Source organism: Diceros bicornis, chromosome 4 (genome assembly GCF_020826845.1).
Source record: "Diceros bicornis minor isolate mBicDic1 chromosome 4, mDicBic1.mat.cur, whole genome shotgun sequence".
NCBI classification, from domain to species: Eukaryota; Metazoa; Chordata; class Mammalia; order Perissodactyla; family Rhinocerotidae; genus Diceros; species Diceros bicornis.
The window spans coordinates 73,846,022-73,867,810 of record NC_080743.1 but is presented as its reverse complement, the minus strand read 5'-3'; the positions used below and the strand labels follow the sequence as shown (position 1 = coordinate 73,867,810).

At 38.1% G+C, this 21,789-nt stretch overlaps 1 protein-coding gene across 1 annotated transcript; it reads right to left on the bottom strand.

Annotated features, from left to right (window-relative positions):
- Positions 1-1,069: 1,069 nt before the first annotated feature.
- On the bottom strand, positions 1,070-19,762 carry CR1L (complement C3b/C4b receptor 1 like). The gene is given in 7 exon segments (XM_058536940.1): positions 1,070-1,415; positions 2,605-2,707; positions 2,792-2,891; positions 2,894-2,970; positions 4,555-4,583; positions 4,585-4,951; positions 19,729-19,762. Coding segments are annotated over 7 exon segments (792 nt in total). The 3' UTR covers positions 1,070-1,333.
- Between the last annotated feature and the right edge of the window lie 2,027 nt (positions 19,763-21,789).

The window sequence follows — 21,789 nt, the reverse complement described above, 5'->3', positions numbered from 1 at the left end:
CTGATCCTATCATGGGAGTCTTCTTGAGGTGGTGAGCACCCTAATGGCCCTTAACTGCTTGACCTATGCCCACCAAATTTGCAGCATTTTTGGCTTCCAAGATGCCCTTCGCAACAGCTTTCACCGCATGTGCATATTCCCAGACAACAGGCTTATAGATGCCTGCATCTTGCCCTATGGTTTTTCCTTTTCATGACAAACAACACAAAAGACAGAACAAGGGAAAATAGTGACCTTCTCTGGGAAGAAAATGATCAATAAACCAATGGGTACTCAAACAAAATTTCCTAGAGTCACTGAGTCCAAGAAGCTAGCTTCACCAATATATTCTCCTGCTAATCTAAATTTAGCAAAGGAAGAAAAACTCACCACTCTCGCTTCCATTGGACCCTGTAGGCAGAGATCCGGGAGGCTGATGTGGTAAGAGCTCTTACCTCCTGTGATCAGGGGTCCAGGATGTCTCGGCTACAATAGTCCAGGAGTGAGCAACATCCAGCCAGTGAAGATTTATCCTGTCAAGTCACTAAACTATAGGGGAGGAAGACAATTCCTCTACCCTCTAGGTTCTTCTGGCTGGCCTATGAATTAAATTGATATGAGACAAAATAACAGGAGAAAATCAAACAAAGCTTTATAACATGTATACATGGGAGAAACCCAGGAAAACTGAGCAACTCACCAGAATGCCTGAGGTCGCCACCTTAAATACCATTTTCACCTGAAGACAAAGGAGGATGTTGGAAATAGTGGTTTGGGGCTTCAAAGCGGAGGAAGGCAATTTACACAGGGATGGAAATGCAAATGTTTCTTAAACAAGTGTTTGCTGGGCCCTCTGTAGACAATGTTATCTTCTGGTATTAGCTTCTTCCGGGAACAGGCCTTCTATCTTAAATTCTTTTAGGCACTTGCGGGGGCGGGGGCGGTATCAAAGTGTCTTTCAGAGTCTTTTGTTCTTAAAAATAATCAAGCCAAAGAGACACATTTTGAGGTAGCCAATTTTGATCCCCCACAGAGGTTACTCTTCTTTGACGAAACTGAAAAATAAATGAATAAATAAGTTTTGGTGTACTTCTATGTCATCTGGTTTCTCTCCACATATTCTCTACAAATTTCAACCCTAGCATTAAACTAGTGACTTACAGATTAGTAACAAAAACACATGCTGTATAAGATCTACAAGACCCCTTTGAAATTCTTCCAACAAAGAAGTATTTTATCAGTATTTTAGTTAAATAAAAATGCAGACAGCAGGTGATTCTACGAGGCAAAAAACACACTGGAAAAAAAAATAAAGGGAATATACAGGCTGCATAGTTGTTCCTTCTACTCACGTTCACACGTGAACACTGCTGCTCCAAAGGCTTTTCATTCCAACCAAGACACAGTGAGTAGCAGAGCTGCCTTTTAATCAGAACCTAAAGAATAATAAGGGGTACAAATGAGTGAGCAATTCCCATCTCTCCCTACATCTCATCATTGATAGGTGCTCAGCTTTCTCACTTCAGCCTAAATACCATTTGGTTCAAAGTTCTAAAGTTTGGTTCTTTATTCTAAAGAATTACAATATCCTGTGACATGCCAAGCAATCAGAACTTCTACACTTAATTGTCATACAGACCTCATAGCCCAGTGTCACCTACAGAGATCACTGAACACAGGCTACACTCCTTCCTGTGCCCTAGACCCACACCCATCTCTCACTGACAGCCCTCTGACACCCCACGTATTCTCATTAGTTGGTCATGAGGAAGAACAGCTTTCCATCTGGGTGAGCAAAGCAAAGATCATCTGGAAAGAGAATGGCCATGTTCTTCTAGCCACCACATTTGCAATGGCCAGACAGAGGCTCACTGGACCAGATGTTCTGGAACAAAAGAGGGATGAGGGGAGGAGTCTTTGCCACCCTTATTATTGGATCCTGTTGTCCTTCTGAAATCTGCTGATCACTATTGGGTGGTAGGCTTTGTAAATGTCAAAGATTCCTTGGAAATTATTAAAAATAACTGCTGCCTTCCCAACCTTGTTACCTCCCACAGACAGATATTGCAGACCATCAAGAGTACTAGATCCACATAAATGTCTAATAACACTGCCTGAAACAATAACATTGGCCGTTAGATCCCAGTGTCAAAGACAGTACTGATGCGAAGCTATATGATTGGATTAAAAATACTTATCCATACGCTGTTACAATTCCACTATTGATTGGCTTTAAGTTTCCTGAAACAACGCTTGCTTGACTTTTATCACATTGTAAACAACTTTTGTCTCCTACGTCAAACTTTTTACTAGCAAATTTTCCATAAAATTACATTTTCCTGCCTCCAAACAACTCTTTACCCAGTTACTTCAAGTTCCAACCGTGAATTCAAGGTCTGTGTCTATATTTATGTTTGTACTCAACATTGAATTATATGTGCCATTTTCTTATCTCCTAATAGTGGTGCCACTGAGTCCTCACCCTTATTTCAAAACTACCCAGAAATTAATCTCCCTGGGTACCTCTTTTCCATAGGTCAGCCCACCTTTTTAGATTAACTCCTGAACCCAAGAGAGTCACTATCCAGCACGGAGTCCCTGGTGTCTATTCCAGCTCACACTCACCCCTCATCACAAACGAAGGACACTTTTTTCCCAAGCTGGATATTAAATGGAAAGAGCATGCAACCATTAGGGTGTTGGTCCAGGGACGCAGCACATGATTTCACTAGGATGGGAAAAACAGGAGTGAGACTGCCATGTGAGGGACAAAGAGATCATTGATCTGCAAACCAGATGAGAGTGTAGGCACCTGCACATGTTGGGGTGGCAGGGCTCCAGTCTCCCTGGGACGTACAGCGCAGAGAAGCAGCCCCTCTGAGATCATAGCCGGGCTCACAGGTGTAGGTCACACCTCCTGCCCAGGGGAAACACTGTCCTTGTTACTTAGGGTGTGCTTACCATGTGCGATTTCTGGAGGTGGCTGACATGCTGGGGAAAGAATAGCAAAGTACCTGTCAGTTACTTGGAAATATCTCTTGCTATAACCTCTGCCTGCCAGGGAGCTTAAAATTCCTCATTACAGAGTATAGATTTTAAAATAAAAGATCTGGTAGTTTAGTACCCATGTTTTATTGATGAGCAAACATAAGCCACAGAGCAGAGCTGTAACTAGAACCAACATCTCTGTAACACCTTGTCTGTGTTATTTCTACTAAAATGTTCCTAAGACTACAAGCAGAGTATTCCTTTTGCTTTCCTGTACTAGCACCCAGTACAGAGCCGTGAGTGCTGGTGGATGTTCTGCTCTTACACTTCATCGAAACGTAGCCTCTCTGGCAACAACAAGGGACACCTTTGCCAAAGTCTCATCAAACAGACCCGCTCACCTAGCTCACTGTACAGTCAGTCACACGTCCCTCTTCGTTTTTCCTCCCAGCTCCTCTTTCAGGACTGTAAGCCTCTTCTTGGTCCCTATGTGCCAGCGTGGATTCTTCCCACTCCACTGCTAAGCCAGCCATTTCAGCACAAGAAGACAAGAGAAGCCATCAAGAACAAAATTCCCTTAAAAGAAATAAGCTATAGAATTTCTAAAGAGAGAACATATTGCTTAGAGCATATTTTGACTCAAATTTTGGCTGCCTCCATCCGTAGCCCAATGGATGTGTGCTCAGAGCATCAGAACAGGTTTGAGTCTCAATCTGAACCATATATGCAGTCATGAGTCACTTCATGATAGGGATACCTTCTGAGAATTGCATCACAGGCAGTCTCGTCGTTGTGCCAACATCACAGAGTGTCCTTACACAAGCCTAGATGGTATAGCCTAATATACACCTGGGCTATATGGTACTAATCTTATGGGACCCCCATCGTATATGTGGTCCTTCAGTGACTGAAATATCATTATGTGATGCATGACTATAATTGAATAAAAATGAAAAAAAATCTTTGCTTGTATTTGAGCAAGTCATTTTCCCTTTCAGAGCCTCAGAGTTTTCAGTAATAACATGGAGGAGTTGGAACAGAATGCCTGAAGTCTAAGACCTTTTTAATCCGATGCTATCATTTGGGTCCCATGGCTCATTTGCCTACTGACCCCCTCCAATGAGAGATCTATGTTGTTGTTATCATATATCATATTCATCATACGTTTCACTATACATTATCATTAGGCTCTGCAATCAGAATGGCTCTTGAATTCCAGGCTTTGTTCTATTATTTACTAGCTCTGTGACCTGTGAAAGTTTACTTAACATCTCTAAGACTCAGATTTCTCAATGTAAAATGGGAATGAGAATAGTTCCTACCTCATATGTTTGCTCTAAGTACTAAATTAAGCAATGCTTATAAAATGTGTGTTTTACAGATGACACAGGGTAAACCATTACTTTTTGACAATTATTATTATAAGAGATAACACAGAAGAGTTAGTGTTATGTTTAGTGTTTATACCAGCTTCATAGTAGTTGTGTGTGCACACACACTCTCACACGCTCTTCCTTACTATCAACAACTCTTATCATTTACACTCCTCCACACGTCCCCAGCAGAGTCTCAGTGGATGAAACTCACCCCTGGAGCAGCTTGGCAGCTCAGGCACCCGTGTTGTTGGCCCAGCACTGCAGAGTGTGGGGCCCTTTCATGGCAAAGCCAGACTGACATCTAAATCTCACAGTCTCACTTAAGGAAAATAAACTCCTATTTCCGGGTAGTCTAATTGCATTTTCAACTTCTGGAGTTGTGCATTAATTGGCAGAAATACACTAAGGAGGAGGGCTGCTCCAAACACCAGGTTGATTGTCTTTGCTGGAACAGGATACTGACTGTTCTACCATGAGGTCAAACTGCTTTTCTCCACCTGGCCCAGTGAGACACCAGTAAGTGACCACTGTTGCATATTGAGAAGCATTTCTATTGCTGCTGTAGTAGTCTGCAGTGGATATGGCTGGGGGTGGCTCAAAAGATACACCTGGAGTAAGGGAGAGTGTAGTAAACAACAGCTTAGCTTTTAATTATTTTTTGATTTTTTTTTTTTTTTTTTTTTGGCTGAGGAAGATTCACCCTGAGCTAATACCTGTTGCCAATCTTCCTCTTTTTGCTTGAGGAAGATTGGCCCTGAGCTAACATCTGTGCCAATCCTCCTCTCTTTTGTATGTGGGTTGCCGCCAGCATAGCTGCTGACAAGTGGTGTAGGTTTGCGCTGAGGAAATGACCCTGGGCCGCTGAAGTAGAGTGTGCCAAACTTAACCACTAGGCCATGGGGTCAGCCCCAACAATTTACTTTTTAGAGCTGTTTTAGGTTCAGAGCAAAATTGAGGAGAAGGCACAGAGATTTCCCATATCCCCTGGCCCCTACACCTGCAAAGCCTCCCCTATTATCAACATCCCCAACCAGAGAGGTACATTGTTACAACTGATGAACCTACATTAACACATTATAATCATCCAAGTCCATAGTTTACATTAGGGTTCAGTTGCACGTTTTGTGCGTTTGGACAAATATATAATGACATGTATCCATCATCATAGTATCATGCAAAGTGTTTTCACTGTCCTGAAAATCCTCAGTGCTCTGCCTATTAACCCCACTCCCCACCCCAACCCCTGGCAACCATTGATGTTTTTACTGTCTCCATAGTTTTGTCTTTTCCAGAATTAATTTTTTTACTATGAATTTACATAACAAAGAATCAAATGACTTTCTAAACTATAACTAATTACAATAGTGTTATTTTCTTCTCATATTTGCTAATAATCAGACATGTTGTTTATGTAGTTGAAATTTAGGTGTGTGTGATATGAGTTCTGTCCATAATAATTATTTTGTGTAAAAATATCCATGTATTATTATGGTTTACATATTTGTGATAAGTGGATAATCTATGTGATTTTATCATAGATTTTTATTTATTTACTGCTGGGCTATTCTTTCTTTGATTTTTATTGACCATTTAATGACATCTTTGCCAGTTAATTACACCACCTCTGGCACTACTCATCAAGAAAAATAGAGAAAAGAAAAATATCAAAGATAAGCCATGAGAAATGAAATAATCATAGATCTAAGGGAAATAAAATTATAAATGATAACTATGTTCTATCCTTACATAATAAATTTAAAATATTGGTATAAGTGATTATACACCTGTTCACGTAAACATATCACCAATATTGACTCAGTTAAATGTTTATTGACCTATAAATATAGAGATGTGGAAACATGTTTAATTGAAGATAAACCTCTAAAAAACGTGCCAGGCCTAGAAAATTTTTTATGGTAAACTGATAATACCTTGCTAATTTAAATTTTTTCAGAGAATTTTAAATTCTTTTTTTTTTTTTTTTTCCCCTAAAGCCCCAGGCGATAGTTGTATGTCATAGTTGCACTTTCTTCTAGTTGCTGTATGTGGGACGCGGCCTCAGCATGGCCGGAGAAGCAGTGCGTCTGTGCGCGCCCGGGATCCGAACACTGGCCGACCTGCATCAGAGCGCACGCACTTAACCGCTAAGCCACGGGGCTGGCCTGGAATTTTAAATTCTTGGCAGGGAAAGGAGGCACCTTTTAGAGATTCTCATTCATTTCTTTGAATTTTTAAAAGCCAATGTTAGTTTCTTTTGGTGAATACTTGTGCATACAATGAGCACATTCATTGCAGGAAATTGATAAAATATGGACAAATAACAAGAAGAAAATGATAGTGGTCCCCAAATAACTATTCTTAACAATTTAATGTATATCATTTTAGATATGTACGTGTGCTCGTGCATGTGTGTCTGTGGATATATTTTATACAGTATCATATTTGGTAGCTGAATAATATTCAGGCATGTAGGTATATGGATCTACTGTCTATTTCCACTTGGATGAGGCATCTCAATCTCTAATTCCTCATGGTACACCTTATACCTTTCTTAAAAACTTATCATACCCATTTTTACCAAGGCTTATTTCTTCCATTAGCTATTTTTAAATCATGCTGAACATCAAGTTTTAACATTTTCCACTGTCATAAATATTGTTGCATTGAGTGTCTTTGGACCAAAATCATGGGAAAATTCCATGATTATTTTCTTGGGATAAATTCTTGGAAATGGAATTGCTAGGTCAAAGGGTATTTGCATTAAGCCTTTTGCATATATTGCTCATTAGCCTTCCAGAAGTTTCTGTCCACTTTTACTGCCATCAACTCTGTGTATGATACTGATTTCTTCACAGCTTAACACTTTACCAATTTGCAATCAGTCATTCTTCCATGTTCCTCAATGTTTTGAGGTTCACTTTATAATATCCCATTGACAAGATGGATGATCAACTAATCAAGAACAAATATAACTAGAGCATGAGACTGAAAGAATTTGAAGGAAGAAAAACCAGAATAACCATTCTGCAGAATGACCAGAGACTTGGGGAAATTGCTAAGAATTATAAGATCTTCTTTCATCGTTCAGAGTAAGAACAATAAGGAAGTAAGCAATCTACTTCCTGGGATTGTAATGTACTATTAAGAAGTGGCAGAGACAAATTTAATTTTCTCTAATGTCTTCTAAGTTTAGTCACTAGGAGAATGATCTTTATACTGGAAAGAGTCTACTATCAAAACAGGAAAGTAGGGCAATTGTATCTGAGTTCAAGTCCACAGTTTCAGATAAATTACCTCCTAAAACAGAGAATCACCAGAAGAACCATGCAGCACATTGACTCCGGTTTTCAAATATCTGAGAGCCAAGTCTGTGCAATATGGATTGGATTTCTTCTTTGTAACTCCAGGGGCAAATATGGATCAAATGGAGGGAATTATGGGGAAAAATATTTCAACTCACTCTCACAAAGAGGTGCCTCCTTATCCCAAGTGACCTGATTGCCTGAGAGGAGACAAGTAGCAGATGGGGAGCCAATGAGTTGATACCCAGAAGCAAAGAATGAAAAATGATTATACTCTACAAATATTTCCCACTTAAGTCACCACGAGAAAATAATAGCAGGTAGATATTACAAATTACAGGACAGATTAAAACCTGGGAGACTTCAAGAAAGAAACCCCATCTCCATTTGCCAATCAGTCCTTTCTCTCTAAGAACAAGCTTAAATTCTCCCTTCTTTAACCCATCTTCATTCCTAGTCCCTCACAACTCAATGCCACAATTCTCTTATTCATGATGGGACATTTTTGTACTTGTCTTTAGGAAACCCCACAGAGTTGTTTTATCCATATGTACTTCCATCCAGGAGATTTTAAGCTCCTTGATTAGTAGAAAATATGTCTTATTGAAATATAGACACTCTCTAGCACCTCGCCTAGAGACTTTCAAGCATGAGTTTCTCAAAAAGTATTTGTTGATTGAAAAAAGGAGTGATCACTTTAACCTGAAGATGCAGTAAATGAGAGCCAGAGGAAACGCCTAATCATCTTTACACTTGAAATGTCAAAGGCATGGGTACTTACTCACTGTGCCATAAAATCATTCCAAGTAGGCCAGAAACATATTTGCTTAAATATTCATCTAGTTCTTTTATGGTTTTATTTTTATTTTTTATTTTTTTCGTGTGGAAGATTGGCCCTGAGCTAACATCTGTGCCAATATTCCTCTATTTTTGCATGTGGGTCACTGCCACAGCATGCTGTATGAGAGGTGTAGGCCCACGCTAGAGATCCGAACCCGCGGACCAGGGCTGCCAAAGCGGAGCATGCCGTACCCTACCATTATGCCACCAGGCCCAGCCCTATGGTTTTATTTTTAACGTTTAATCCTTAATCCACATGGACTTTGCTTTGGCGTATGATATGAGGCTGGGATCTAACTTATCTTTTCAGATATTTGCCTTATTAATGAATAATTCCAGTTTTCCATTCCTTGAAATGCCATGTTTATCACGGCCACATTCTTACAACAGCTTGTGCTATTTCTTGGGCTCTGTGTTTTGCTTTACGGATCTAGGTCTCTATTCCTGCATCATATCAATTATTTTATTCTTTGAAATAAATTTTAGCATCACTTCTGTTTTGTAACATGTTCTGGTAGTAAACACCCCGCTTGTTACTGTTTCAGGAAATTCTGTTCATCAGTCACGTGACACTTACAATCATGTTATCAAATTAAAAGAAGAATGCCATTGGAACTCTGGTTGGAATTACATTAAATATGCATACTAATTCCAAGATAATTAACATATCCAAAACACTAAGTCCTCTTTTAAATAAAGGTTTTATTTTTCATTTCTTCAAGCATTTTTTTGTCTCCCAAAAAGTGTTTAAATCTTCTACTTACATGTCCTACCTAATTCTTGTTAAATTTGTTTCTATATGATTTTCTTGCTTTTGTGAATGGAGTATTTTTCCCCACTATATCCCACATGGTTGTTAATTATATAAAGAAAGTAATTAATTTATGAATATTTATTTTTTACTAGACATCTTACTAATATCTCCAATTAGATCTGATAATTATTAGATCTGATAGATCCTTTAGGTTTTCAGGTAAACATTCATCAGCTAATGTAATAACTTTTTCTTCTCTTTCTCAATATCTATTTATGGAGAGATCTGTCATTTTATTAGTTTGAATTTGAAGAACTTTGAAAAATAGGAAGGATGTGAAGCGTTCTTTTCCTTTTCTTAACTTTACAATATGCCTCAAGCATGCTTCTAGATTTTAGCCATTAATTATAATGGTTTTTTTTTTGTATCATAGAGTATATTTATATGACATTTAAGGAAAGATATATTTTTCTATAATACTATAGAATAAACTTATGGATTTCCTCATTTTGAACCATTTCTGGAATAGCCCTTCTTGTTCACTTTGCATGATTCTTTTTATATTGTATGGTCATGTGCCACATAATGACATTTCGGTCAACGATGGACGGCATATAAGTCAGGGGTTCCATGAGATTAGTACTATATAGATAGCTTAGGTGTGTAGTAGGCTATACCATCTAGGTTTGTGTAAGTACACTCTGTGATGTTTGCACAGCAATGAAATTGCCTAATGACACGTTTCTCAGAATGTATTCCCATCGTTAAGTGACACATGACTGTATTTAACATTTGATTTAGGATTTTAGTATTTATACTAGGAAATGAGCCAGAGATATATTTTGTTTTTATTTGCAATCTTTGGAAAACTTTAATATGGGCATAATGATATTTTTATTATCTATTTCTTGAAGTTTAAAAGAAGTTACAAAACTGGGCCATTTTCTTTATTTGAAGACACTTCTTTGCAGTGGTTTTTAATATGTCCGCAAATTCTTTGATGCATTTTCCTTCAAGTTGTGGAGCTTAATTAGTCCCCTCTTGAATATGGGCTGGGTTTTAGTGACTTGATTCTAGTGAATAAAATAATATAAAAGGGATAGTGAGCAACTTCAGAGACCAGGTCAGAAAGGCACTATGATGTCTTCCTTTGTCTTTCAGGTTCCTCATCTAGCAGAAGCCAGCAGCCCTTAGAAGAGGTCCATGAGGTGAGGAACTGAAGTTTCCTGCTAACAGCCATGTGAGTGAGCCTTCTTGGAAGTGGATCCTCCAGCCCCAGTCAAGCCATTAGAGGACTGCAGCCCCAGACAACATTAAAGACACTATCAAGAGAGTGAAAATACAACCCACAGAATCGAAGAAAATATTTGCAAATCATTTATCTGAGAAAAGTTTAATATACAGAATTATAAAGAACTCCAGCAACTAATGAAAAAAGGACAAAAATCCCAGTTAAAAAAATGGCAAAGGTCTTGCATAGACATTATCCAAAGATGATATACAAATGGCCTATAAACCCATTAAAAGATCCTAAACAGCATTAGTCATTAGGGAAATCCAAATCAAACACACTTCACACCTTCTAGGATGGCTCTGAAAATAATTTTTTAAAAATAGAAAATACTTAGAATCATACAACTTCCCAAAACTGAATCAAGAAGAAATAGAGAATTTGAAGAGAGCTATCACAAGTAAAGAGATGAAACAGTAATCAAAAATGAAAGTCCAAGATCAGACGTCTTCTCTGGTGAATTCTATGAAGGATTCAAAGAAGATTTAATACCCATCCTTCTCTAACTCTTCCAAACAATTGAAGAGGATGGAATGCTTCCTGACTCATTTTACGAGGGCAAACGTTACCCTGATACCAAAACCAGACAAGGACAACACAAAAAGGAAAAATACAGGCCAGTATCACTGATTAAGTTCAATGTAAAAATCCTCAACAAAATATTAGGAAATAGAATACAGCAATAAATTAAAAGGATCATACACTACAATCAAGTAGGATTAATTCCAGGGATGCAGGGATGGTTCAACAGCCACAAATCAATCGACATGATACAGCACATTAATAAAATGAAGAATAAAAATCACACGGTCATCTCAATAGATGAGAGAGAGCACTTGACAAGATTCAACATCCATTTTTGATAAAAACTCTCAACAAAATAGTTATAGAAGGAAAATACTTCAACATAATAAAGGCCATATATGACAAACCCACAGCCAACATCATACTCAAAGGTGAAAAACTGAAAGCTATTCTTCTAAGAACAGGAACAAGACAAGGATGCTCACTTTTGCCACTCGTATTCAACACAGTATTGGAAGTCTTAGCTAGAGCAATTAGGCAAGAAACAAAAAGAAAAGGGATCCAAATTAAAAAAGAAGGAGTAAAACTGTGACTATTAGTGGATGATATGATTCTATATATAGATAATCCTGAAGAATCCACAAAAAAAACTATTAGAAATAATGAACAAATACAGTAAACTTGCAGCGTACAAAATCAACATGCAAAAATCAGTCATTTGTACACTAACAGCAAACTAGCATAAAGAAAAATCGAGAATACAATCCCATTTACAATTGCAACAAAAAGAATAAGATACCTAGGAATAAATTCAACTAGGAGGTGAAAGACCTATACACTGAAAACTATAAGACATTATTGAAAGAAATTGAAGAAGACATAAAAAAACGGAAAAGTATTCCATGTTCATGGATTGGAATAATAAACATAGTTAAAATAGTCTGTATGACCTAAAGTGATCTACAGATACAATGCAATCCCAATCAGAATCCCAATGACATTTTTCACAGAAATAGAACAAAGAATCCTAAAATTTATGTGGAACAACAAAAGACCCCAAACAGCCAAAGCAATCCTGAGAAAAAAGAACAGAGCTGGAGGTATCACTCCCTGATTTCAAAATATACTACAAAGCTATAGTAATCAAAACAGCGTGATACTGGCTCAAAAACAGACACACAGATCAATGGAACAGAACTGAGAGCCTGGAAATAAACCCACACATTGATGGACAGCTAATTTTTGACAAAGGAGCCAAGAATGTACAATGGAGAAAGGAAAGTCTCTTCAATAAATAGTGTTGGGAAACTAGACAGCTACATGCAAAAGAATGAAAGTAGACCACTATCTTATACCATACTCAAAAATTAACTCAAAATGTATTAAAGACTTGAATGTAAGACCTGAAACCATAAAACTCCTAGAAGAAAACATAGGCAGTATGCTCTTCAACATCAGTCTTAGCAGTATCTTTTTGAATATCACGTCTCCTCAGGCAAGGGAAACAAAAGAAAAAAAACTTTGGACTACATCGTAGTAAAAAGCTTCTGCATGGCAAAGGAAACCATCAACAAAACAAAAAGACAACCCACCAACTGGGAGAAAATATTTGCAAATCATATATCTGATAAGGGGTTAATATCCAAAATATATAAAGAACTCATAGGACTCAACAACAGAAAAATGAACAATCAAAAAAATGGGCAGAGGGGACCGGCCCCATGGTCTAGCAGTTAAGTGCGCATGCTCCGCTGCTGGTGGCCCAGGTTCGGAGCCTGGCAACGCACTGATGCACCGCTTGTCAAGCCATGCTGTGGCGGCGTCCCATATAAAGTGGAGGAAGATAGGCACAGATGTTAGCCCAGGGCCAGTCGTCCTCAGCAAAAAGAGGAGGACTGGCATGGATGTTAGCTCAGGGCTGATCTTCCCCACAAAAAAAAAAAAAAATGGGCGAAGGATGTGAACAGACATTTTTGCAAAGAAGGTACACAGATAGCCAACAGGCACATGAAAAGATGTTCAACATCACTAATTATTAGGGAAATTCAAATCACAACTACTATGATATTACCTCGCACCCATAAGAATGGCTATTATAAAAGATGAGAAATAACAAGTGTTAGAGAGAATGTGGAGAAAAAGGAACCCTCGTACACTGCTGGTGGGAATGCAAACTGATGCAGCCATTATGGAAAACAGTATGGAGAGTTTTCAAAAAATTAAAAATAGAACTACCATATGATCCAGCTATTCCACTTCTGGCTATTTATCCAAAGAACATGAAAACACTAATTCAAAAAGATATATGCAACCCCTATGTTTATTGCAGTATTATTCACAATAGCCAAGACTTGAAAGTAACCTAAGTGCCCATCAGTGGATGAATGGATAAAGAAGTGGTATATATATACAATGGAATACTACTCAGACATAAAAAAGATGAAATCACGCCATTTGTGACAAAATGCATGGACCTTGAGGATATTATGCTAAGCAAAATAAGTAAGAGAAAGACAATTACTGTATGACTTCACTCATATGTAGAAAATAAACAAACACACAGAGATGGAGAATAGATTCCCAAAGGGGAAGGGGTAGAGGGAAGGTGAAAGGGGTAAAGGGGCACATATGTACTGTGACAGATGGAAACTAGACTTTCAGTGGTGAGCATGATGCTGTTTATACAGAAGTTGAAATATAATGATGTACACCTGACTGAAATTTACATAATGTTATAAACTAATGTGACCTCAATAAAATAAATAAATAAATAACAAGAAAATGTTTTCTGTCTCCACATGGGTATAGTATCCTGGCTGGAAAATACTTTGCCTTCAGAATTTCTAAGGCATGGCTCCACTGTCTTCTAGCTCTAATTTGGCTGTTGCAATGTTTGATGCCATTCTGCTTCTTGATTCTTTGTATGTTTTCTGGGTTCCCCCCGCCAACCCTTTATGGACATTTTTTGATGCTCATCTTTTTCCTTGATATTCTGAGAATCAACTAGAAAAGTGCCACAAGCTATATAGTAATTTAGTAAGGTAATAGAAATTAATAAAAGATGCAATAAAAAAATGGAAAATAGAAGTGTTGGTGAGAATGTGGAAAAAGTGGAACCGTTGTACATTGCTGGTGGGAATGTAAAATGGTGCAACCTCTGTGGACAACAGTTTGGCGATTCCTCAAAAAGTGAAACATAGAATTACAATCTGATCCAGTAATTCCAATCTTAGCCATATATCCAGAAGGATTAAAAACAGAGACTCAAACAGATACGGGTTTATCAGCTGATCTACCTGTTTTTAAGTACCTCCTGATAATTTTGCATTTTTTCTACAAAATGGCACATTTTACGGATATTTTCAACTTCATTAGGATAAAGAAGATATAATATTTTTAGAAAGTATTGAATCTCTTCCATATCTATGGTATATCTCCTTTCTCATTCACGTGTATTTCTAGAGTTCTTATTTTGTGAAATTACAACTGGCCAAGTTCTGTTGTTTTAATGGGCCACTTTGAAGAACCTGCTCTTAGATTTACTTATCCTTTATATTGTTTCTTTTTTCCGTTTTTATTAATTTCCTTTCTTTATTAATTCCTTAGTCCAGATGCTTTTATATGTCCATCTTTTTAGTCATTTTAAAATTCTTAAGTAAAATATATTGTTCATTTATTTGAAGTTTTTCTGATCAAATAATGAAAGTGTTGAATATTTCTCTAAGGACAGTTTTGGCATCAGCAGCCCGGAGATGTTCATGAGTAATATTTGTAGGAGCGTTTATAGTGAAGAAGCTGAATAATGTGAGGTTTACCATCACAGGCTGTGGAGGCAGACTGGCAACATTCAGACCTAACCTCCACCTCTGTCATGTGAATTTGGGCAAATTAGTTAATCTCTCTGTCTCAGTTTTCTCTTCTGTAAAATGCGGGCTATACATAGTACTTACTTCAAAGCATCATTTTAGAGATGAAGCAAGTGAATTCATATAAAGCACTTGGAAGAGTGCTTGGGGCACATGCGCTCAATGATCATTCGTTACTGTTATTCTATAGTTAATCTGCAACGGCTGCTTTAACCTTCTGTTTGACCAAGATTCTAAAACTTTGAATTTTTAGTTTATTCTTTTGTTATTAATTGCCAGTGTTCCTGTATTGTAAGGAGAGTATATAGCTGTTTTGATTTCTCCTGTGTTCACATCTATGGAGGTGCACTCTGTGGAGTGATATGATACCAGCTTTTATAAATGGTTCCTAGAGAGGAAGCTTACATTCTCTGTGAGGCACAAAGTGCAACACACATGTACTGAAGCAGCTTACTCCTGAACGTCTTGTTTTTTGTGCCTTTATTTGTCCAATCTGAGATTTTCAACTACTGTTATTGTTTTACCAGTTTATCTTTTCATTTCTTTTTAAAACTTCTCTGACTTTGAATAATAACAGGAATTAAGGAAAAATAATGCTCACAATCCCTTCATGTAATCAGAGCTTTGCAAACCAAGTCCCACGGGCCCAATATATCCTGCAGCCTGTATTGTAAACGAAGTCTTACTGGAACACAGCCACACGTCCATTTATCCGTTGTCCAGGGCCACTTCCCCACTGCAACTGTCCGACTGAGTAGTTACAGCAGAGATTGCACGGCCACAAAGCTGAAAATACTATTGGTTCTTGACAGAAGTTTGCCATCCCTCGGTCAAAACAACCTGTTTCAATTGTCCGGGTTAACACCTACTCCTTGACTACATGCTTATTGAAGTTTATTTGTCTTCAGTAGTTTGACAAGATAGTATTACAATATATTTTTGCTTAAGTATTTGCTTAGAATACCATGTATTTTTGGTCACTCCCACCCCATCTCAGGTAACTCCACTTTTTCCAAGTGCATTCAAACACACATATGCATAGAGAATATCTCCTTCAAATTTGTGATTATTTTTCCCAGTTGAGAACAAACTCTGCCTGCTTCTCTGCAAATTGTTTTCTCAGTTAATATCACATCCTGGTCATCCATCCAGGTCACTGAATACAGGACCTAATTAAGTCTTTTTGATTGCTGCAAAGTAGTTCACAGTGTATTCACCATTTCCACAGTGGCTTCACCATTTTATATTCCCACCAGCAATGCACACAGGTTCCAATTTCACCACATTCTCATCAATACTTTTTATTTTCTGTTTTAAAAAAATTATGAAAGGCATCCTAGGAGGTGTGAAGTGGGTTTGATTTGCATTTCCCAAATGACTAATGATGTTTAGCATCTTTTCATGTGTTTATTGGCCATTTGTATATCTTCTGTGGAGAAATATCTATTCAAGTCCTTCACCCATTTTCAACTTGGGTTGTCTGTCTTTTTATTGTTGAGTTATGAGTTCTTCACATATTCTGGATATTAAAACCTGTCAGATATATGATTTGTAAATATTTTTTTCTCATTGTGTGGGCTGTCTTTTCACTGTCTTGATACTGTCTTCTATGGTATGAATGTTTATGTCCCCCCCACCAATTTATATGTCGAAATCTTAACCTCCAAAGGTGATTGTATTAGAAGGTGGGGCTTTTGGGAGGTGATTAGGTCCTGAGGATGAAGCCCTCATGAATGGGATTAGTGCTTTTATAAAAGAGACCCCACAGAACTCTCTAGCCCCTCCACCATGTGAGGACACAAGAAATCTGCAACCTGGAAGAGGGCCCTCACCGACCATGCCAATACCTTGATCTCAGACTTCCAGCCTCTGGAACAGTGAAAAATAAATTTCTGTTGTTTATAAGCTACCTAGTCTGTGATACATTGTTAGAGCAGCCCGAACAGACTAGACAATGTCTTAATGCACAAAAGTTTTTACTTTTAATGAATCCAGTTTACCTATTTCTTCTTTTGTTGCCTATGCTTTTCGTGTCATATTTAAGAATTTGACTTTGCCAAATCCAAGGTCATGAAGATGTGCCTCTATGTTTTCCTCTAAGAGTTTTATAATTTTAGATAATAAATTCAGATCTTTGATCCATTTTGAGTTAATTTTTGTCTATGGTGTAAGGTAAGGGTTCAACTTCATTCTTTTGCTTTGGATACCCCGTTTTCCTAGGACCGTTTGCTGAATGACTGTTCCTTCTCCAGTGAATGGTCTTGGCACCCTTTTGAAAATCAATTGCCCACTAATGTGTGTGTTTATTTCTGGGCTATCTATCTATTCCCTTGGTCTGTATCTTTAACCTTATGCTGGTAACACACTATTTTAATTACTATAGCTTCATAGTAAGTTTTGAAATCAGGAAGTGTGAGTCCTCCAACTTTGTTCTTTTCAAGATTGTTTGGCTATTCTGGGTCCCTTGAGAATCCGTATGAATTTTAGGATGGTTTTTCCATTTCTTCAAAAAATACTGTTGGGATTTTGATAGGAATTGCTTTGAATTGGTATATCACTTTGGCCAGTATTTTCATCTTAACAATGTTAAGTCTTCTAGTCTATGAATATGGATGTCTTTCCATTTAGCAATGTTTTATATTTACAGTGTATAAGTCTTGTGTCTCCCTGGGTATATTTATGTCTTAAGTATTTTATTTTTGGATGCCATTATAAATGGTATTTTTCTGTCATTTTAATTTAGGAATCTGTCTTTTATCATGTAATTAGATATTTCTATTGACTATATTTAGAAGGCATTGTCTTTCAAAAGGGGAATGTAAACCATTCACATGTACTGTCATAACTGAGGAGTTTGATCTTGCTTATAGTGTTTTTTCCCTTTCATTTATTTAACAATTCCAAGGGCTAGAACTCAGCACTGTACAAGACCAACTCCATTCTTGCTCTGCTGATGCTGTTTAAAGCAAGAGAGATGGAAAGCTCCCTTGCTCTTCTGTGTCTCACCTTGTTTGTTATTGGGACCAAGTAGTTTTGCTCTTTTGATTGTTCTTGTGATTTTGAAGAGACATATTTTGATTTTTTACTAGTATGGAGTACCATTTTCTCCTTACTCTTTGTGTCGAGAATATGTACTATCTAATTATTCCCTATGTATTGAGCATAGTTTTTTTCTGTACTTCATCCCCAACTTCCTAGTTGTGGTGATAAAATGTACTATTTTATATCAGGTTTATTGTTGTTCTTTTCATATTCCACGAGGTCTCTTTCAAGAATTAGTTCTGCCATTATATTTAGTTTTACATCCATATTAAAAACAACAATTTTGGTGACTTTGTTTAACTAGTTTTGAGCCTCATTACTATTTCTTTGATTTCTTATTTAAAAAATTTACTCATGGGTTTGTGGGACTGATTCTTCTCTCAGGAAGTGTATCTAATTGGTATATGTTTTGGGTTCTTGCTCATGTAAGACTATACATCTGTGCCTTGTAGATAAATGACAGCTTAGCTGAGTATAGAAATTTTATGCCATAATATTTTCTCTCAAAACACCAATTTCTGCTATTTATTGTGTGGAAGAGATATTTGATGCCAATATGAATTTCTTCTGTTTATTTTATCTCCACCTAGTTGCAGTATCTTTTTTTTTTTTTTAAATATCTGAAAGTCATAAATTTCCTCCATGTAGAGCCTGGGCCTCTTATCATTAATCTTGCATTTGTTTAGTAAGCCTTTAAGAGTCAAACAACCTAGTCTTTTTCTTGCTGGCCTGGGAATCTGTGTTCCATTATGTGCTGATTAATGCTTCCCCTCTTTCTGCCTTCTTTTCTTTTTCTCAAATCTAGATGTCTGAGTGCATGTGTGTGTATGCGTGCATAATTTCCAGTTTTGTCTTTGATTAATTCTGGGGAATTTAATTCTGTTTTCTCATGATCTCTTTGTTATTTTTTCAGGATTCAATCTGCTGATTATTGCTTCTTTTAAAACTCCCATGTGTTTTATCCATATGTAAATTTTCCTGATACCAGATCATGAAATCTTACAAATGATTCTTATTGTTTTGTAGATTACATGTTACAAACACATATGAGAGATTTCTAATATCCTGTTTTGAGTTTATTTCCTTGTTTATTGGAGTACACTGATTTTAGAGAAACATTTTTTCCGATTTCTCAGATTGGTCTCTTTTATTTTCAACTGTTGTGTCTTCCCTTATATTTTGTGATATTTTGATGTGCTCATCACAGAGAGAGCTCTAGGCTTATTCACAATGGGAGGTGAGAAGGGATTGGTGAAGAGATTGTGTGGAAAGCTGTTAAAAATCTCCCAGGCTCAGACAAAGTGAGAAGGGGCAAATTTTGATTTCTCCTAGTTTAAACTTGCTGGATCATAGGTACAATAGCTTGGGTAGAATAGGATGGGGCCAATGAGCAAGGGCAGTTTTTGCAGAAACATTTAATATAGATATCTTTTTTTTTGTCTGAATTGATTGTGGCAACTGAAAATTAGGACACATTCTTTAATGCTCCCTCTGAGTTGAGGCAGAGGCTTCCAGCCTGGTCACCTGTCCCAAGGGAAAGTCAAGAACAAAAAGTCCATTAACGTCCCCACTCTGTGCACTTTATACTTACATTTCCCAGAGCTGCAATTGCATTTAAGATTTACCCTCCAACCCCTGCTTCAGGGTCCTCCAACTCAGCTGTAGTACTGGCTGATCTCAGTTAAGGATGTTTGCACGGTTCAACCAGCATTTTTCCTTTGACTCAGTTGGCAGGCTGGTCCTTTTCATCCAGTGAATATCTCACCAGGTTTCACATGTATCACCTCGGGCAGGAGCATGGTGCCCTCCCCTGTCTATAATACAGATACAGATTGCTCCTTCTTTTTTACATTCCTTTGGTCATATGCCTGTATTCAAGCTACCTTCTCTATCCAGAAGTCCTACTGTTTACTTTTTGAAGTACAGGTGGCAGTAGTCCACTCTGCCTACCTAAGACAGGGTCAGAGACTGACATTACTGTTCTGGAGCGCATATTCCAGAGATAGTGCTCCCAACTCACCCTTCATTACAAGAAAGATTAACTGTTCATCCAAACTGGGTATCTGTGTTTGTATGCACCATGCCATTGAAGGGTTCTAGAGGAGTTCTTCATGATTTTCCTACGGGAAACAAGCAGAATTTGGGACGAGGTGTAGAGTTCAACTTGTTTTTAACATTCAGACTGGAGTGTAGCATACAAAACAGCCTATATAGTTCAGATTGTTCCACAGAATGGAGCACTTTGAGGAAACTCACCATAGAGCCTCAGAATCAAGCAGATGCAGAGCATGGCTTTAAAAACAGACTACTGTGCATCTCGCAGTAAAGGTCATTAATGGCTAAAGAATTGTTTTCCCATCTCACGGGCTGCTAAGTGTAGTGCTTGTGTCACTCAGGAGTCCAGCACAGGCACTGCGGGGCGGTTCATCTCCAGCGTCTTCCCCACTCCTGCAGTCACGGAGACTGCAAGCCACCAGAGGTTCAGGAGAACAAAACAAGTTACGCCAAACCACCCGACCCTTTGCAGAACCAGTCCTGCTCCTGTCTCCACCCAAGTTTAACGTGTGAGCAGTCAGTAACATCCCACTTCTGTGTAAAATATTCCCTAGGATCCCCCCCGCCCCAGGCAGTGTTGCTCATAATGAAGTTCAAGAACAGAATGAGATGACAGTCCAGCCATGGAGCAGGCGGCAGTGGGCAGAGGAGCAGGAACACAGACTTTGGAGTTAGACCCGGGATCTACACCAGTCATTAGTCCTGTGACTCTGGGCAAGGTTTTGAACCATGGTAAGGATCAGTTTCTTCTGCAAAAATGGGAATAATACCTGCTTCACAGGACTATTGTGAGAATTAAAGAGAACAACTTTGTATTCAAAGTCTATTTCCTTCTCTTCTCTAAAGCAGCAACACCATTATTTCCTGGAGCCATAAAAAATATAAGCCTATATCTGGAGGCCTAAAGAATTGGTAGGGAACCTGAAAGATAAAGATTCTACTGTGTGTCTCTTCTTTCTCTTGGTTATGGAATCAGAGGAAAAATAGCCATGTTTTCTTAGCTTCAAACCACCAAAAGAGATGGTGCAACTGGGAGATGGGAAATCAAATTTGAACACAGTTTACAAATTTTAATTTCAGGCAGATTTTGAAAACAATGAAAAACAAAACTCAATTCTGTTTTAGAGGATTATTTACTTAATGGAATCTTAGGACACCAGTTTTTTGTGTCACACCAGAGGTGAAATAAGATTGCCAGTGTTCTCACACTTCCATATGGCTGGGAAGTAGGAGTCCATGCTCTTCCTGAATAGGGCACATGGACGTGTTGCCCTGGCCAGCTGAAACTCACCTTTGTGGAGAGGCTGGAGCCTCACAGGCAGAGAGGGTGCTGCTTTCCTGATGAAGTGAGTAGTATCCGAAAACACTTTGCGTGCTGTGAACTATTTTACAAAGCAGGGCAATACTAATTTAAATATTAACACATTTTTTTTGCTGAGAAAGATTTGCCCTGAGCTAACATCTGTTGCCAATCTTTCTCTCTTTTTTTTTTTTTCTTGAGGAACATTAGCCCTGAGCTAACATCTGTGCCAATCTTCTTCTATTTTCTATGTGGGTAGCCACCATAGCATGGCTGATGATTGGTGTAGGTCTGTGCCCAGGATGTGAAGCTGTGAACCTGGACCACCAAAGCAGAGTGCGCTGAACTTAACCACCACACCACGTGGCCAGCCCCAACATATTTTAATAATAGCTTTGTGTCTGCCTGCTCCCAGATGCCCTGGAACATTCAGATGCCATTGAAGTCCTGCTGAAATCAGACTTGCCACCT